The 18,964-nt window shown below is 43.6% G+C and overlaps 1 protein-coding gene across 3 annotated transcripts in view; it reads left to right on the forward strand.

Annotated features, from left to right (window-relative positions):
• The window catches only part of SLC43A3 (solute carrier family 43 member 3), a 65,802-nt gene that overhangs the window by 9,595 nt on the left and 37,243 nt on the right, over positions 1-18,964 (forward strand). The window contains exons 1-3 of one of the 3 annotated variants that reach the window (XM_088473466.1): positions 8,805-8,830; positions 17,407-17,452; positions 17,650-17,817. In XM_088473466.1, the coding sequence (XP_088329592.1) occupies positions 17,652-17,817 (166 nt within the window). In that variant the 5' untranslated portion in view covers positions 8,805-8,830; positions 17,407-17,452; positions 17,650-17,651. Of the gene's footprint in view, positions 1-8,804; positions 8,831-8,905; positions 8,971-17,406; positions 17,453-17,649; positions 17,818-18,964 lie in introns of those variants that run through there. The other 2 variants (XM_088473467.1, XM_088473465.1) reach the window with 2 other exon arrangements.

Consider the following 18,964-nt stretch of genomic DNA (forward strand, 5'->3'; position numbering starts at 1 on the left):
TTATCGTTGGAATACCACATACTAGGTAGGATGTAGACAAGGGGCGAGGGTTGGTCAACTCAATGTATCTAGACAGGCAAGTGGAGCTGAGCTACAGGTAGGGGAAGACAGTTCAGCCTTCAAAGAGCAGGTGCCCAACTAATGACGAGCACTCAGACTCGGAGTCTCTGAAAGCAACTAGGACTCAAGCGTGCTGTGGATAAAAGAGGACCTTGCCCATGATCGCTTACATACTAAGGGCTCCATTTACTAATGAGTTTCTGCTGCAGTGTTATTTACCATTTTCGCTCGCCGCATTTTTTTATTTAACTTGTATTTAACAATGATGCGCTTGCCGGCGAGCACTAGTGTAAATAAACCAGGCAGCACTGTTTCTCTCTTACCAGTAACGCTGACAAATGAAGTTTTATTTTTCCTGAAATCGGCGCATGCGCTATGTATCTTCCTTTCCTTCCACGTGCGCAGTCTCTCTGCCAGGACCTGTTTCCACTATTACAGCTAAAGTAAGGTTTTTTTTTCTCTCTTATCTATCTGGGTTTTTTAAGCTTTTTTTGAATGTTTTCTGTTTGTTGGGTGGCAGGTGAGAGGTTTTTTTTTACTTCACTGGGGATGTGCTTGTGCTCCCAGCCATCCTATTGCAGAACATACTACGGGGGAGCCTGCAGGGAGGAGGCGGAAAGCCATGCTCAGGAATCTGAGGCATCCAGCAGGTAGGAGTCTGGGAGCAGCCCCTTGCACCAGTCGGCAGCAGCAGGCGGGACATGGCAGCACAAGCAGGTGGTGCAGTGGGTGCAGGGCTCCGGACACACACACGGGTTGTGTGCACACTGCTCCTCTGCGGTTGCTGTAGGTGAGGCGCCCCTTTGAAAGCAGCACATGCCATTGCCCCCACCTTTCCTCCCATGTAGCGCCCCCGCACACACCTTCTCCACCCCCCAGCACCATCAGTCCCAGGCCAGGTGCTTGTCATGTATCACTGTGGCCAATGAGTGTGTTGCGCGCTGGCAGTCAATTAGAACATAGAGAGAGTGTGAGTCACATCGCTGCTGGCTAAAAATTAACAGAGGCAGGACCCTGGTGAGATCAAATTAAGCCAACGAGTGGTAAGTATCAAATACTGCTCATTGTTAAATACCAACACCAACGCATTTCTTAGGGGGTGTGGGTAAAAGCCGGAAACATAGTAACTGCATTGAAAAAGCCGGAAACAATGTAAAGTGTATTGAAAAAGCCGGAAATCATAGTAAGTGTATTGAAAAAGCCGGAAATCCATAGTAAATGTATTAGAAAAGCCGAAAATCCATAGTAAATGTATTCGAAAGGCCGGAAATCATATTACATGTATTGAAAAAGCCGGAAATCATACAAAATGTAGGGTGTGGGTAAAAGCCGGAAACATAGTAAATGCTTTGAAAAATCCGGAAACCATAGTAAATGTATTGAAAAAGCCAGAAATCTTATTAAATGCATTGAAAAAGCCGGAAACCATAGCAAATGAATTGAAAAAGCCTGAAACCATGTAAATGGTATTGAAAAAATTTGGAAATCATATTAAGGGCCATATCCAATTAGCTGTAAAAAACTGCAGTTTGTCGAAAAGTTTACACTTGTGCAAACTTTTCACCAAAAATGCGTATCATGCTATCCTATTAGCCGCGGCTTTTCATACATGCAAATTTTTTAGGTTTTTTTTAGTACATGTGCTATGATTTCCGGCTTTTTCAATACATGTAATATGATTTCCGGCTTTACTAATACATTTACCATGGATTTCGGCTTTTTCAGTACATGTAATATGATTTCCGGCTTTTCTAATACATTTACTATGGATTTCCGGCTTTTCTAATACATTTACTATAGATTTCTGGCTTTTCTAATACATTTACTATGGCTTTCCGGCTTTTTCAATGCATTTACTATGTTTCCGGCTTTTACCCTGTTCCTTTCTTAGGCTCATATGCAAATTAAATAGTGCTGCATTACAGAAGTGCTATCTACAATGATAAATAGCAGCAGCTACAAAAACATTCACGATGAGTTTAGAACAACTCAAACTCTTTAGTAAATGGAGCCCTAAGAGGAGGGATGAACAGCTGGAGGGTGAACAAGGTAGATGAGAAGGGCTAAGGTGGGGAGAAGAGTAGAGATTTAAGAGGAAGGATGGTAGGTTTTGAAGCTGGCATGACTGGCAGAAAACAGTGTGGAGTAGAGGTGGCAATCGAAGGAAGAGCAGAGGGGATAGGTGGGAGTATTGACAGAAATAAGGTTGGAGATAAAGGTGTAATCAAGTGTTTTGCATTTGAGTGTCATGAGTTTGAACTGGATTTGGTGGAGCATTGCCCATAAGCGGGGAGGTAATTAATTTAAATCCAATTAATTTAAAATCTGCTAACATATTGCCAGGGACTGTTAAGGACAAGATGGGTAATGAAGTGGATTTGGTGTGTCAGTCTCTTTAGGCAGCACTTGCAATAGTTAGAAGTTGTGGAGCACTGGTGTATCTACAGTATAATAGGTGCAGGGTCTGTGGTGCATACGAGCCTCTAGATCCAGGAGTGCCAATACCCCTCATCTTACACACATTGATCATACATACCTTGCATCTGCCGCTGGAGAAATCTCCTGGAAAATGGTGCTACTCTATTTAACCCAGAGATTTGCACATGCGTAGTATAGAAATCTCAGGGAAAATTCTGCCTCTAGTTTCCTGGAATATGTGCAGGTGCATACGCAGTAGGTATAAAATGGTTTGACCGCATTCCTCATATGTATCAAGCTCCAGAAGCGAAACTTTCCAGAGCTTGTACCCAATAGGCAATGCCATCTATAGATGGCATTGCCTAATAGAAGATAATAGGCTTCTTATCGCATTATTCCCTGAGAGGCATGCGTAGTAGGACTTCCAGAAGTCCTTACACCGCAAAGGACCGCTGTTATTGGAAGAGCTGTCCTTTGCGGTTTAAAGAGCAAATCTACATGCATAATTACTAACATACTTGTCAAGCCTATCTGATTGTCAGGTAGACACCCTATAATAGTAGCAGTCTCCCTGACTCCCTGAAGAGTCTAACAATCTCCCTGATTGCACCTTACCCCCATTATGTAGCTGTTATATACTTGAGAAAAATAAATAAATCAGTGATATATACATTCAAATGGGATCATCAGTGCCATTTTCCTGCATTGGTTATAAGGTACAATCATGATCCCTATGGCTACAGACATCTTCATACAAGATTTCTCAAGGCCATATATATATGGAACCACTTGTAAAACACAATGCATGAGCAAGCCCTGAGAAGTATCCTTGTGTTTTCATCAACAAATAGTTCTTACTAACTCCTTTGGGGCTCTTTGACATTTGGATGGAAGCCCATTTTATGGCACGCCTCTCAGATGATATCCGGACTATAGACAGACAGTAAAAAGGTCGACAATGTCTAGATAGACACCGGATGTTAGACAGTCAATAGGGACAAAAGGTTGACTCACTAAAGGTCGACATGGAAGGAGGTTGACAGGTACAAATGGTCGACATTGTCAAAAGGTCTACACACAAATGGTCGACACATATATATATTCTTTTTAATTTAAGGTTAGGCGCTTACCCCGATGGTTAGAGTTAGGCACCAGGAGGGAGGGTTAAGGTTAGGCACAAAGGGGAGAGTTACAGTTAGAAACCATGTGTTGACCATTTGTGTTGACATTTTTAACCCTGTCGACAATTTGCATCTGTTGACATTCTTCCATGTCGACCTTTAGCGTGTCGACCTTTTGTCCCTGTCGACCTATTGACTGTCTAACATCTGGTGTCTATCTAGACATTGTACTGTCTTTAATCCCATAACCCTCTCAGATGTAGCAGTACACGCCCACTTTACCGCCGCGCTCATGGGTGTTGCTTTCACAATCTCCCTGATATGATTTTTCAAAAGTAGGTAAGTATGATACTAATAAATGCTGCTATGCATGCGGTAAGTAGCGGGATGTATCAAAATGCGATGCTTGATACATCCGTCCCAAGGTCAGTAAGGTATTATACAAACAATTACAATCTCTCTTGGGGCTCATCAGTTATACTAATGTGAAGAAATATATATTTCTGTAGAAGCAGCACCATTTCATGGGATTATGCAAACAAATAGGAAACTATAAATGTATTGGCAACTTTCTAGTAGCTTGCTGTACCACAAGTATCTATACAGAAATTGCATCTGTTGTTGCCACAAAAGCAAATGGATTCTGGACGGGGAGAGGTGCGCAGCTCCTTGGCCCCAGAATTGGCAAAAGAAGGGTTTGCTAAAACCTTTGTTAATGTTAGAATTATTTCCAATTATTGTGGTGAGTTGTGGGTCAGGAGATGTAGGGCATAATACAAAGGTGGACGCAGTGCAGATATTTGCGCAGATTCAATGATTGTTAACCATTGCGCATGCTCACACATGTGATTATGCTCACACAGAAGATACATTCACAAAGTCAGTGACAGGTAATCACAGGGCCGGCTCTAGGGGTGTTCGACCAGTGTGGTCGCACAGGAGCGCCACCCGTAGAGGGTGCACCCCTCCCCAGCATCCTGATTTCCAAAGTGGCCCGCGGGTGCTCAGATCGGGAGGTTGGGGACCCCCGGAGTGTGAATGGATGATGCATTTTACCCCTAGCCTGACGTTATTTGGAGGCGTGTCATGCGGGCACGCCTCAAAATAACATCACATAGGGGGCGTAACCTATGGTAATTATGAGATCCATTGAGACAAAATTGTCTTTTTGGTGGCTGCTGCCAGTTTTGCAAGTAATACACGATTACCTTTAGAGTGGCCATGGACAGTATCCTTGGGGTGAATATCCCAAAAAGTCCAAGTTTTAGTGACTACAAACTTAGGCCCTCATTCAGAGCCGGACGCTCTGAGCAGAGCGCTCGCTCTGAATGAGGGCCGTCCTCCATAAAAATGGAGCGTCCTCCTGGACGCTCGTATAGCTGTGGGTCACCACCCACAGCACATACGAGCGTGCAGGATGATGGTCGCGATGGTCTTGACCATCGCGACCATCACCAGTGCGGCCAGCAGCCTGTGGTCGGGTTTTTCGACCACAAGCCCTGGAGTGATTTTGGCTCTATCAGAGCCAAAATCACTCCCACTGACATCACTAGTGATGTCAGTGGGCCGGCTTCTGATGGTAGGCGTTCCCTTGGGAACGCCCCCGTCTGGGAGGCACGCCCCCGGCACGCCCACCAAAGGGGGCGTGCTGTCAATCAACATCGACAGCACGCCCCCTTTGATCAGACACAACGAGCGAAGGAAAGTCCTTTGCTCGTCGCGTCTCGCGCATGCGCACCATCGACCCACTTGCGAGCGGATAGCCGCTCGCGAGTGGGTCTGAATCAGGCCCTTAATCTTTAGTGTATCATTGATGTAACTTTGAAGATTCATCCACAATGTTTGCACCTGAGGACAGGTCCATAAACAGTGTATAATATCAGCCTCTGGGGTTCCACATTTATAGCAGTTGGAAGTAGAGGCTTCACCAATAAGGAACTTCAGTTTTGGTGTAAAGTATGCCCTATGTAGGATTTTCTGATGCATTTCAGTATATGAAATTGAGATTCATTGTTTATTTAGTTTGACATAAGAAGCTAATATGGTTTTCAATGGAAGCTCAGGGAAGTCAATTTTCCATTTTAATAATCCCACATTACCGGAATCTATATCAAGTCGCGAGCGAGAGTTCGCGTATATCTGTGAGGTAGAATAGAAGTTCCCAGATCTACGGCGCACTGTGTTATCCAATCCGCATTCCATGTCTCTCTCATTTAACACATGCAATACCGCTTGTACATAACTTGTAGCTTATAAAAATGGAAATAAAGGGATTGTGACAGATTGGTGTAGGTCTTGTAATTGAGAGCGCGTGAGTGGATTAATAGTATCTGCATTTAAAAATTGTTAGACATTTTTAAGGCCTCTATCATGCCATATCTTAAATATCAGAGATGTTCTATGAGGACAAAAGGCTGGATTGCCCCAGAGAGGTAAAAATAAAGATGCATATCGAGATATTTTCAGGTTAGAACGAACCAGTCTCCATGCCATACAAGTAGTATAAAGTAATAAATTATCTTTAACTTCTGTTGGTAGAGATTGTGGAGGTGTATGTAAAAGAGAGATTAAATTCCAATCTGGGATAAGTTTGTTCCATAGATCTTGTAGTATAATTGTTAGCCCCCCCCCTATCCAGTCAGTGGCAATTCTATAATTGGCCGCTATGGCATAGGATTGGAGACATGGCAAATTGATACCACCTAAATCAGTCGTCTGTTGCAATTTAAATAATGATATTCTGGGGCGTTTATCTGCCCAGATAAATTTTGTTAAGGCTTTGTTTAGCAGTTTCAGGTCATTCTTTGATAGTATAATAGGAAGCATTTGAAGAACATAGAGTAGTCTCGGGAAACAAATCATTTTATATAGGTGACACCTACCAATATAGGACAAAGGGAGATATCTCCTTTTAGTAAAATCTGAAAAAGTCTTTTGTAATAATGGTGTGTAATATAAGTGGGAAGGATGCGTAGTGATCTTTATTCCAAGATAAGTAATGCAATCAGCAGCCCATCTGAAAGGAAAAGAATCCCCCCAACCCAGTTTTGCTTCAGGAAAAAATGCCAGTGCTTCAGTTTTAGTGTAGTTGATCTTAAACCCAGCTACTGATTCAAAGGTATGAAATAAAGAAACCAGGAAAGGCATAGCCGTTTTTGGGTTTGCAAAGTATAGCAGGAGATCGTCAGCAAATGCTGCAAATTTTACTTCTATCCGGCCAAATTTAATACCTTGCCATCTGTTTTCTTTAATAAAATGCTGAAGAAGGGGATCAAGGGCCAAATTAAATAGAAGCGGGGACAGTGGGCAGCCTTGCCTTGTGCCACGAGATAAATAGATAGAACGTGTATTTAATGAATTAATAGTCAAAAAGGCAGTTGAATTTTGGTATAGACTGTTAAAGACATGTAAGAAAGCAGGGCCAAAGTTTTGGTAATTAAATATTCTAATAAGATGGGGCCAAGACACTCTATCAAATAGAGCAGGAAGTCCACTACTGACATCACGAGTGATGTCAGTAGGGCCGCCCACAAACGACAGGCGTTCCTAAGGGAACGTCTGCGTTTGTGCAGCCACCCCCCTCCCCGCCTACAAAACGGGGCGAGCTGTCAATCAACATCGACAGCCGCCCCGTCTTGTAGCGAGCCCCAGAGCGACGCATGCACAGGGGCCAAACATCAACCCGCTTGCGAGCGCTGTGCGCTCACAAGCGGGTCTGAATCAGAAACCGATTTATCAAACAACGGAAAGACTTTTTTATGTGGAAAATGTGTTATTTCACTCTATGATGTATGAAGCCTTGGTGATAGATAAAGTGGGAGAAGTTGCCCAAAACAACCATTCAGCTTCTAACTATCATTTATCTAGCATTCTTTGAAATGACAGTTAAGCTGGGTACACACTGGAGTGACCAGTTATAGGACCGATGTTTAGTGCGATTTGCTTTCACCCTGGTCATCGCATGATTGCCAATACACATTACCCAATTTAATGAACGACGGAATGATCACTCGTTCTGTCCTTCATTAATATGTATGGCGCCGCATGCGATATTGCGTGATTGGACGTGCAGCACGACCAACCACACGATATAACATGCAATCGTGGGAGTGTGCAAATTGGGCATACACACTGCACGATATGCCCGATTTGTCATTCCGATTTGGCCAAAACGGGCTGATATCGCTCCAGTGTGTACCCGGCTTTAAGCTAGGTACCAGGGTCGAAACTAGGGGTGTGCGAGTGGTACTGCAGCACAGAGTGATGAGCCCTGTGGGCGGCACTGGCGCTCACCCACGGCCTCTGCATCTGGCCTGTAGCGGCACCCTGCAGCCAGAATCGCTGCTGCAGTGCCACACGGAACGTCCTTTGGATGCTCCAGACGTACACAGTGCAGCTCTTACAGTTCTGAGGTTGGTCCGGTCAGCGCTGTAAACCCCGGCCCTGCCGGTAGTGCCCCTTCCGCATGCTATCATGCGCTCAGGGGGGTGTCCTGTACCAGTCACAGAAATGCCCTGTTATACAATTATTGGTGCAATTTGCCAATAATCTTGTGATCGGCCTGATTTATTGTATAGTCAGTAGTCATGAACGTTTCATAAAACATTTAAAAAACATCCACAAGCGCATTCCTTAGATTATCAAATCAGTCGGCCAAGACAGAAAATCCCGGCCTCAGATATTGAGCAGTGTGGGCATTCTCAATACTCTGCCCATATTTCCTATGTTTTCCCGTGACTATGTCATACTCTTTGTGGACAGACATTTGTAAAACCAGTACGGTTTGGCTGAAAATCTGCAAATTCTTATAAAAATATTATGTAGCACAGATATTGGGGCTTTCAATTTGCCAAAAAATCGCCCCGTTTGTTGTCCCAATCAAAAAATCGACAGCGTGTACCTAGCTCTAGAAGCTGATTGGCACTTTGAGCAACTTTATCTTTCTCCAAGACTTGATACATCTCCCCATATATATTTATGGACATGTGATCATCAATCATCGCCACTGGTGCAGCCTGTTTGACAGCATTCACCTGACGTTCGTCCCCGTCGCTCCTCCCACGGCTTTGTCAGAGGACGCTTCCTCCTAGTTGACTCAGCAGTACTGCAGATGGACGAGCTACCCAAATTACGGCATGCGAGCTACCTGTAGCTCACAAGCTATGGGTTGGAGACCACTGAGTGTTACTGGAAGCAATTGCAGAGACTCACATGGAGTATGGGATTATTAGGTAGGCCATTTAAAGAAAATCAGGTATCTTTAACATAGTACTCACCATAAAAGCGGGAGGAATTGCCTAAGGCGAGCAGCTTGTTACCAGGGAATCAGAAAGGAGCTCCATTACTGAGAACCTCAAGGTTATACTACGTGGTGAGTTGGAAAGCAATTCCTCAGGGCCTCCTTAACAGTCAGGGAAAGGGTATGTTAAGGAAGCCATGTGTCAAAAAAATGTCAGCCAGTTATTCTTTATTGGTAGATATTTCCACCCAATCCATTATAAAGAGATTTGAAATTCTAAAATGCTCTAATGTTAGAGGAGGGGAATTCGGAGCTGTACATGGTCTTCTTAGCTGCTGCTGCCAATTTATCAAAGACGTTGACCCTTGGGAAGCGCTGCTCTAACAGCGGCAGTATATATACGTATGCTGCAAAAAGGACATGGCTTCATAATTTGGAAGTTAATATTTAATGTATAGGTATTATCATTTTGAAGGGCTCTCCACAACAGCTGCACCTGGTGGCAGTCCCATAAACAATGCATAATGTCTGTCGGGGTATTACATTTGTAACAATTGGAATTGGGAGCTTCGTCAATAAGGAACTTTAACTTTAAAGATTTTAATATACCACTAGGAGTAAGATATATATAGACCATGATTTTATTAACGGTTAAGTTTAAGGCTAGAGGTTAGCAGCCCAAAGTTACCAATCTCTAAATCTAGTAAATGATCTAGAATAAGAATAGATATTGGAAGTGGTGAGTGAGGTCCAAGAATACTGATGCAGTGCACCATCCAGCCCAGTTCATGATCTGCATTGGTCATACCACTTAGTACCTTTTGTATATAGCTCATAGCTTGTAAACATGGAAACAATGTGATAGCCACTGCTGGAAAGGTGTCTTGGAGCTGTTTGTGGGTTAGTGGTTGTAAGGTTTGAGGTGCAAAAACTGGTAAATATATTTAAGACCTCCCACATACCACTGAAGTAATTGAGGTTCTACCTTTTGAAAATGAAGGGTTCCTCCATGATGGTAAAAAAAGAGAGGAATAATTGATTAACCGTAATCTTATGCCAACCTACACGTGGTATATAACAACAATTTTTCTTTTAACATTGGTGTATATGAAAGATGGTAGGCGTGTAATAGAGAGACCAGATTTTGGTGTGGATTGAAAGTTTGCTCCATAAAACTCAACATTTATATATATTCGAACCTCCAGTCCAATACATTGTGGAGGCATAGAAAATTTACTCCGCCTATATCAGTCTTCTGCCATAATTTGAAGAGAGATCCTAGGCCTTTTGCCTGCCCATATAAATGTCTGAAGTGTCTGGTTAAGGATCCCCAAATCCCTCAGTTACCAAGATTGGTAACTTCTGAACCAATATAGGAGTCTGGAAAAACGGGCATTTTGTAGAGATGACACTGACCTATATATGACAATGAAAGGTGAGTGTCACAAGCCGCCGTAGCAGCTTGTTGGACTTCAGTGCACCAAGCGGCGCTCGCGTGCCTCTTGCTAGGGGAAAAGGACGCTGGGCTGCTACTCCGTAGGTCCTCCCATCGCATTGCTCTGTCACCTCCGCTTGGTTCCAACTTCCGATTGGTTCCTCTTCCTTTTTTCACCACTGCTGGTTCTCTGCTCTGATACCGGTTATAGCTTCCAGTACTTGCCATCAGGTTCATGTGTGTGGAAATCATCTTCGTGTGTTTTCTCCGATCCAGCGTGTGTTTCTGCAACATCTGCCGATTGTCAGTATTTGAGTGGTATTTCCATTGCTATACCGCGGCTGCTAAACCGTACTGCAGCATCTGAGCAGATTAACTGTTACCAACATCACGGCAGTCTCAGCCGCAGTTCAGCGGCAGAGTGGACTTTTTCTATTAGGCTTCTCCAGTCTCAATCGCAATTTAGTGTCAGAGTGTACCATCTGTAACCAGCAATAGCGGCAGCCTCAGCCGCATTACAGCATCTGGGTGGACAATCTGTAATTAACATCTCAACAGCCCCAGCCACACTACAGCATCTGAGTGGACAATTTGTATTAACATCTCGACAGTCTCATCCGCATTTCAGCGTCAGAGTGCCCTACCTGTTACTATTCCCTGGCAATCTCTGTCATCCACCAGCAGCAAGATAGACTCTTGTAATTTAAACCCCGCTGCATCAGCCCTCAAGGCTGCAACCAGCCAAGTATTCATCAGCCCTCAAGGCTGCGACTAGCCAAGTACACATCAATCCTCAAGGCTGCAACCAGCCAAGTATACATCAGTTCTTAAGGCTGCCACCAGCCAAGTGTATATCAGCTCTCCAGGCTGCAACTCGGCCAAGGTCGTTCATTCTGCCAGCTTTCTTCAAGTCTTCTGGGGTTCCAACTACCTACATGTGAATCTCCCCAGGGTTTCATAACAGTGAGCCCATTTCGCAAAATCAGAAAAGGGTTTTTTTTGCTAGTGTGGGATGTAGTTTTCTTCAACGTAGAAGGCAAGGTAGAAGGGTGGGAGGGAATTCTCATGCCTAGTTATTTAAAGATATGTTTCTCCAACCTAAAAGGGAAAGAGTCTCCCAGCTCTGGCCTCACCAAAGAAGCTACTGCTTCAATTTTAGAACCAGTTATGTCCTGAAAATCTATAAGTTTTGTCAGCAAGAGGGGTATAGCCAGGGTTAGTTATGTACAGCAATAAGTCATCAGCGAAAGCTGAGAATTTTACCTCATACTGACCCTCTCCAGCCTGACTCTCTGACAGAGTTCCACAATAAAGGATCCAGAGCTAAATTGAATAAAAGCGGTGATAGCCTTGCCTCTCACCTCTAGTTAACTCAAATGTGCAAGTGTTTAAAGAATCGATTGTAAGAAAGGCTGTAGGGGCCTGATATAACGTTTGATAGCTATGAATAAATTCAGGGAAAAATAGCGGGTGATAGAAAATCCTTAATAAATGTTCCCACAAAACCCTATCAAAAGCTTTGTCCATGTCACAGCTAATTACTATATTCCCTTTCTCTTTGGTGTCATGCGTCTTAATCATTGCTGCCAATAAGGTACATATGGTACAAGTCGAGTGTCGGTTCTTGACAAAGCCAGTCTGGGCTGGATGGAGTCATTTACAAAGCAGAAATTGGTGGCATTGAGCCATGATTTTGGAAAATCTTTTTAGGTCCTGATTCAACAATGATATCGGACTGTATGATGAGACCAGAGCAGGGTCCCTGCCAGGTATGGTAGCACAAACCCGGAGGTGCTGGGTGCCCTGTTAGTATAAAGATATACAAAGCGTAGAGATGTGGCATAAGATAAGGGGCCAGTAATTTATACTATGCTGCTGGGAAGCCGTGTGGTCCTGGAGACCTTTGATTAATATAACTGGCGAGACCAGAGTTTCCCTGTCTAAGGGTTGTAATTTATATAGGCCAGCCTCTCTCAAACATTCAATACCTTTATCTGAGCCATCTGGAGGGGCAGTGTATAAAGATCTGAAGTCATTAAAAAATGGGGGGCGTAGCCTGGAGTAGCTAGGAGAAGGGTGCGTGTGGCTGGCTCTCCTGCCTATATCCTGTTAAAAATCCTGTTATTTACGGCTAATTCCTTTTCAAGCTGACAGCAGTGGTGGGCTACCTTTTCCTGCATCGAAGGACATCGACATCACTGGTGACGTCAGTAGGGCCGCCCACAAACGGCAGGTGTTCCTTCAAGGACGCCTCCTTTTGTCCAGCCACCCCCACTGCACGCCTACAAAACGGGGCGAGCTGTCAATCACAATCGACAGCCGCCCCGTCTTGTAGTGAGTCCCACAATGAGTGAAAATTCACTCGCAACTACGCTCACACAAGCGCGTGCGCACTGCCCGGCCATCGACCCGATTGCGAGCGCTATGCGCTCGCGAGCGGGTCTGAATCAGGCCCTCAGTGTGGAGTGGATGTGGCCATTAAGCATTACCCGTTCTGGGGAAATAATACTTTTAGGGAGTTGGCACTCTGACACCCCCGTTCCGTCCCAGGGAGTGGATCTAGGGTGGCATAATAACTCCAGAGACATTCAAAGAAATCTTGGACAGTACATATTTCAATGCAATGCAAATAGGAAGAACAATAAATCTTGTAAAAGTTTTCTTTTATGCAATATGCATCAAGACTCTTGACTTTATCCATATAGTACAATAGCTTGAAGATGACTGCCTTGGTCTTTGCTGGGAGCTTTGGCGATCAGGGCCAAGTATAAAGGCTGAGGTGGTGATAATGCCCAATGTCTCAGGCAGCCAGGAGGACACAATATGAAGGAGGTCTCGTGGTTTAACTGAATCAGGGAGATCAATGACTCTCAAATTGTTTCTTTTTTTGCTATTTTCCAAGTTCTCCAATTTATTATAAAGAAATGTGATAGTAGATTCCGGAGTATGTAGAAGCGTTTTGGTTTCATGTAGCTCATCCTCTAGTGTAGAAACTCTGCCCTCAACCTCAGTCAGCCTCTTGAAATGTTGACATAACTGAGCCACCATAGAATTAACTGCTTCTGTCAGGGTGGTCAGCTTAATGTCCAGCAATGGAGATATGATGTCCTTCACTTTTTGAACTGAACTATGGGCCCCAATTGAAAACGATGCATAATCCCTTTAGCACTTGTGAAAGGGGTTATGTCATCCTTTCAGTATTCAGCGGTAATATAAGACTGCCAGCAATGGGGACCTGGCTACAGCCTCTCCGGTTTCAGCGAAGCCTTCAAGGCACTGCTGGGTCCCCGCCAGGTTACACAGTCAAGCACATATGCAGACTGACCGTCGCTTATGCGCATGACAGAGAGGCCTGTCACTGGTAGCGATAGGCTGCCAGCAGGTGAGCGGAGGACCCCGCCAGCAAGGAGGACGTTGCTGGACTTTGCTTGCGAGGTAAGTAATGATGAATACCATTGGCATATTCGTTTGCATCACTGCGATACTAAACTAAATATATGGCTGGTATTTAGGTTTGTCATTAAATGGGGCCTTATATTTGGAATAATCAAATAAGGCCTCTAGAGGATCATCACTTTGTGGTGAGGATGGGGAGGAGACAGATGTAGATGAAGTTGCCTTATCTTTGGCGTGGCTCAATTGTGAGCCTCTGGGTCCCCTTGGAGTTATGGCTACATATTTTTCCATGGCTGCTGTAGGGCGCAGTGAGGAGGGCTGAATAAGTGGTTAAGGGTTAAGGGAAGCATGTGACCCCTCTCTACAGAGTATTAGGGGGTCCACTAAAAGCACCAGACAGAATTGCAGGGCCTAAATTGAAAACTGGTGCTGCTGTGGAGCTCACACAAAAAGGCACCTGTCAGACAGGGGTCAGAAACTCACTGTATACCACTGAGTAACGAGTCCCCGGGTGGTGGCCTGCATCAGGAATGGGATCTGCAGAGCTGGCAACAGGAGGTTTGCGGTGATGTGTCTGAGGTCCCCATGGCCAAAATGCCAGGTTCCGACAGTGAACAGGGAGCCTACATTTACATGAAGCAATAGAAAATAATATTTATCATTTAACCAAAATAATGCAAAACTTTGAAAATTAAGACTACTCTCCCCTCAAAAAAACAACAATTTTTACAATTAGTATTCTAGTTCCCCAAAAAACAGAATAGTGCAATATATTTTACAGCAGAATAGCCCGTTTATGGCATTTTGCTTTTTCTTTATGTTGCAAGATCACTAGAGGCCCAATAGAAACATTCGGTAACAATAGCGGTAATAATTTTGTTGGCACTAAAACTCATTAAAACATACAGTAGCCAGATTCTCAAAAAAAAATGGGATTTGAAATGCAGACAAAGGTGCTGATGCAAAGTATTACGCCAGTTGAATAATATAACTTGTGTGCATTTGCTCCGCATTGTGCTCAAAACATTGTGCAAATGCCCCTTCTGGTTTCCATCATTTTTCCACTTACGCCTGCCTCCAAGGGCCTGCATTTGGTTGGGAGGAACAGGAAAATCTAATGAAGGCAAAAACAGTAAGGGCTAGCAGATCTGGTTAGAGATGAATATATGCTTGGGAAAGTTGTATCGTTTGCGAGTAGTCAGGTGATGATGATGAGTGTGGTTGGCACTAGAAAATTAAATCAATTGTGATTGGCTGTTTGTAGATGCTCCTCTTACACTCATTGGTGCTCTCTTTTTGCTTGGGCATAAAATATGCATTTGGGGGGACATAAGCATGGTCAAATGCAAGAAGGGCAGATGGCAAATGCCAGAAGGGCAGATGGCCAGATGGGCTGGCCTGGCATCACACCCCAGCTGAGCAGCTGCGCCTCCTGGCTCGGTAAAGAGGTGAAGCAGGGAGAGTTATAGCGGCACGATGCAAAGTATTTATTTACATGAACATCAGAGATAAGTCATGCACTGATAATATAGCGGTGCAGGAGCCTGATGTCTATTAAAACTGAGGCTGAGGAAAACTGAGTCTTATCAGTTGAAACGGACATCGGGCTCCTGCTGATATATTATCATTGCATGACTGATCTCTAATGCTCATGTGACTAAATACTTCATCTAAACGTGAGTGTTGGTCTCTTTTCTTTTTTTCTATTCTAGAGGAAGTTAGTGTGCATAAGATTCTGGACCCAGTGGCGTCACAAGGGGGGTGCGGGTCACACCCGGATGTCACCTGCCAAGGGGTGAGGAGTCGGGTGCTGCACTGTAGCATTACGTGCAGCACTCGGCTCCTGACACAGGGAGGGAGCTGGCACTGCAAACAGATGGGTCCCTGGCGGTAATCCGCATCTCCCGGACCCCCAGAGTGACTAAAATGGGAGGGTTCAAGCTGTGAGGCCACACCCTCTACCCACGGGGACACTCCCCCTTTTGCTTTGCCAGGCGTACTACATCCCTGACCGCCCCTACTCACACCAGGTGTCACAAGAGGGAGGGATGCCACTATCTGGACCCAGCACCACTATGCATATTATTGAATGAGTGCTGTATATTTCCCTATCAACGGTTCAACTATCTGAGCTCTTACCACTAGAATAACTTCACTGTAAGTTACTGAATAAATTCAGCGCTACAATTCCATTCCAATCACTGGCAGGAACTGTTTTCATTATGTTAAATCCCACAGTCATCAAGAGGACAGGGTTGTGTCATGGCCACCCACTTTGATTGGCAGGAGGGCGAATTATGGTGTAGTTTCTATAGAAGTGAACCAAGCATCCATGTTCATCAGTGGTCCTGCTTCACCAGGTAACTGACTTTCTAATAGAGTAACAATGTATAATTCAAGTGACCAGTCCAACCGTATTTGTATTGCTGATTGTTGGAATTTTGATGAAATATAGGTGGAAATCTTGATGTAATGCAGAGGGGATTGATTGCGTGCGTACGTGCGTGCATGCGTGCGTGTGTACACGTTTTGGGGAAAATATTGATGTAGGGTGTTATTGTGCTTGTATTTATTGATGTAACATGGGTGCTTAATAATGTTCGGAATGGGTAAGTGTAAATAAATATTGTGTAATGTTGTGTGAAATGCTCTCTGCATTGTATAAAAATCCCTGGAATGTCCTCTGTGTCATATGGCAGTCTCTGGTATGCACTCTGTATTGTATAGGGTTTTCTGGAATGCTCTCTGTAGTGCATGGAGGTCACTGTAATGCTCTCTGTATAGTATGGGAGTCTCTGGCATGCTCACAGGTCTCTGGGATGCTCCCTGTATTGTATGTAGATCTCTATAATGGTTGATGTTGTGATACTTTAGGAGTTTCTTTTGTATTGGTGGTGGGTGGAGATGCACTACAAATGTATGCCTAGGGTGATAGGAATAGTAAATGATGCCTGGAAACAAACATGTTTTTCAGGTTTTGTTCCACCTTCACTGCAGCTAGTGCACCGTGTAATTAGAATTGTATTTGCCGCTTAGAGATTTTGATGGTGTGTTTTAAAGAAAATGATGTAACAAGTGGATGTACAGTAGGTGGAGCAGCTGTGTGAAACAGGAAGGAAACAGATTTGTGTGACAGATGTGCTCATTACACAAATTATCACATTCTCTCCTGTCCCGTGAACATGATAAAAAAAAAACCTTGAGATCAGCAAAATATAGTTAATAAAAGCAAGACGAAACAAATAGTACCAGAAAAAAAACAAGAGTGGTAAGAGAAAGTACTGGCTTAAGCAAAAAGGGGTAGTGGGACGAGTGATTGGCAGAGAAAGTGCAATAACTTTAATACATACTTAAACACTGAGTAATGGGAACTTCAAACAGCAATACACAGAGGAAATACTAGAAACTCTTGTATGATTCATTAACTGACATATTATTATACTGTATTTTTGTGCGTGTTCATTTTATATGTGCATGTATCTAGCATTATTTTCTATAACAGATTTGTATTAATCTTTAATATTGTTCGTTAACATTGTTATATACTGTATATGAGCAGACGTGTATGAACAAGTTATTTTTTATTCATTATAATAAGTAAGAATCAGTAAACAGAAAATGTTTCCCTTTGCTTGAAATAAACTGCAAGGTATACGGTAGTTTAATTTAAACATTAATTGAACACATGCATTTGGGGTACAAATATTCATTTCTTTTTAATTTTTGCTTTTTTTAAGCCCTGGAAGAACTGTGCGAGGAAGTACCGGTTGATTTGCTGAACAGGTCTTGTTATTATCCCTTTTAGTTACATTATTTATTTTTTATTATTATTTATATTGTTCTTTATATTTGCCTAGCATCCACCTATCAATGTATTTATCATATACTCCTCATGGATTTGTTCTGTGTTTTCAGTCTATCGAGTTCAAAACATCTCCTGTGTTTTATTTGTCCTGCTAACATGTCTATCCACTCCGCAGAGATGCGTTGCCAGCATGTGCTGTCCCTGGTCACGGGGTTTATAGAATGCATCTGCTTTGCGGGGGTCAGCTTTGGATGGGCATCCCTCGTGTTTGTGCTAAAGGACGAAAAGTATTTTCAGGACCTGTGCCCAGACGTTAGAAATGAAACTAGTAATTCTACTGTTGGTGAGTACTGAAATCTGCAAACTAAGACCCCTTGGGGCGAGATTTATCCAGCCATCTAAACAGGCAAGAGGAGGTATTCCCTATAGCAACCAATCAGATCCTAGCTATCATTTTATAGAATGTACTTGATAAATGATAACTAGAGTATTGCTGGATGCTAATGGAAACCCTGCACTTGTCCTACTTAGGTGGTGTTATAAATCCCCCCCTCCGATCTGGTTTGAGCACCCATTGGAATATAGGACCTCATTCAGAGCCGGACGCTATTTGCGCTCGCTCGTTCAGCAAAAAGGGGTGGCTATTCAAATGAACCGTTCGCTCTTTGCGGTCTGTTCACTCCTCTAGGTCTGAACGAGAGAACCAAACATGCGGTCGTTTTTTGGAAAACTACGCCCCCTGGCCGCTCGCATCCTACGTCATGTCTGCTATTTATTAGATTAATCGAGTACATCGACCAGCGTATGAACTGATCGCTATTCTTGTGGTTGGTTTTTCCTACCGCAATCTTGCGAGCAGTTCTGACTATAAAATAACCCAGTGACGTGGTCAATGACGCTGCTGTATTAATTATGCACACCCATAAAATGCCCGTTTTGACCTTTAAGCACGCCTGCGTTCGGATCTCCACTCCCCGTTTTCAAGCACCTTCCCCTGTTACCACCCACATACGCCTCCTCATGTCACTCAAAATAGCAGGCATTCGCTTTTTAGCGAAGAAACGATTTTCGGCCGCACTGACTGGTTCGCGCATGCGTATTACGATCCGTACGCATGCGCAGTTGTGCAAACATCGCTTGGAACGAACGAGCGGCCGCTTACGAGCGGCTCTGAATCAGGCCCATTGTTTTTTTCTAAGTGAGGGCTACACAGCTCTCTCATCACTATGGTAGTAAACCTCTGTCAGGGCAAATTTTTCTGCTTCAGAAGCACAAAGCCTATAATTATAATTGTGCAATTTATCTATTAAAACATTTCACAAAAAGAAAAAAATGCATTTTTGAAACTTAGTAAAAAAAGATTGTGACCATAAGGAAAGCAGTTTTCCTTATCCATACATTGCATATGAAACCTCCTACAGGGGAAAACAATATGGCAGAGGATCCCAAACTACGCAATTACAGTTCATGTTTCAAGGATATCCATGTTT

Source organism: Taudactylus pleione, unplaced genomic scaffold (assembly GCF_031769625.1).
Source record: "Taudactylus pleione unplaced genomic scaffold, aTauple2 ptg000136l, whole genome shotgun sequence".
NCBI lineage: Eukaryota > Metazoa > Chordata > Amphibia > Anura > Myobatrachidae > Taudactylus > Taudactylus pleione.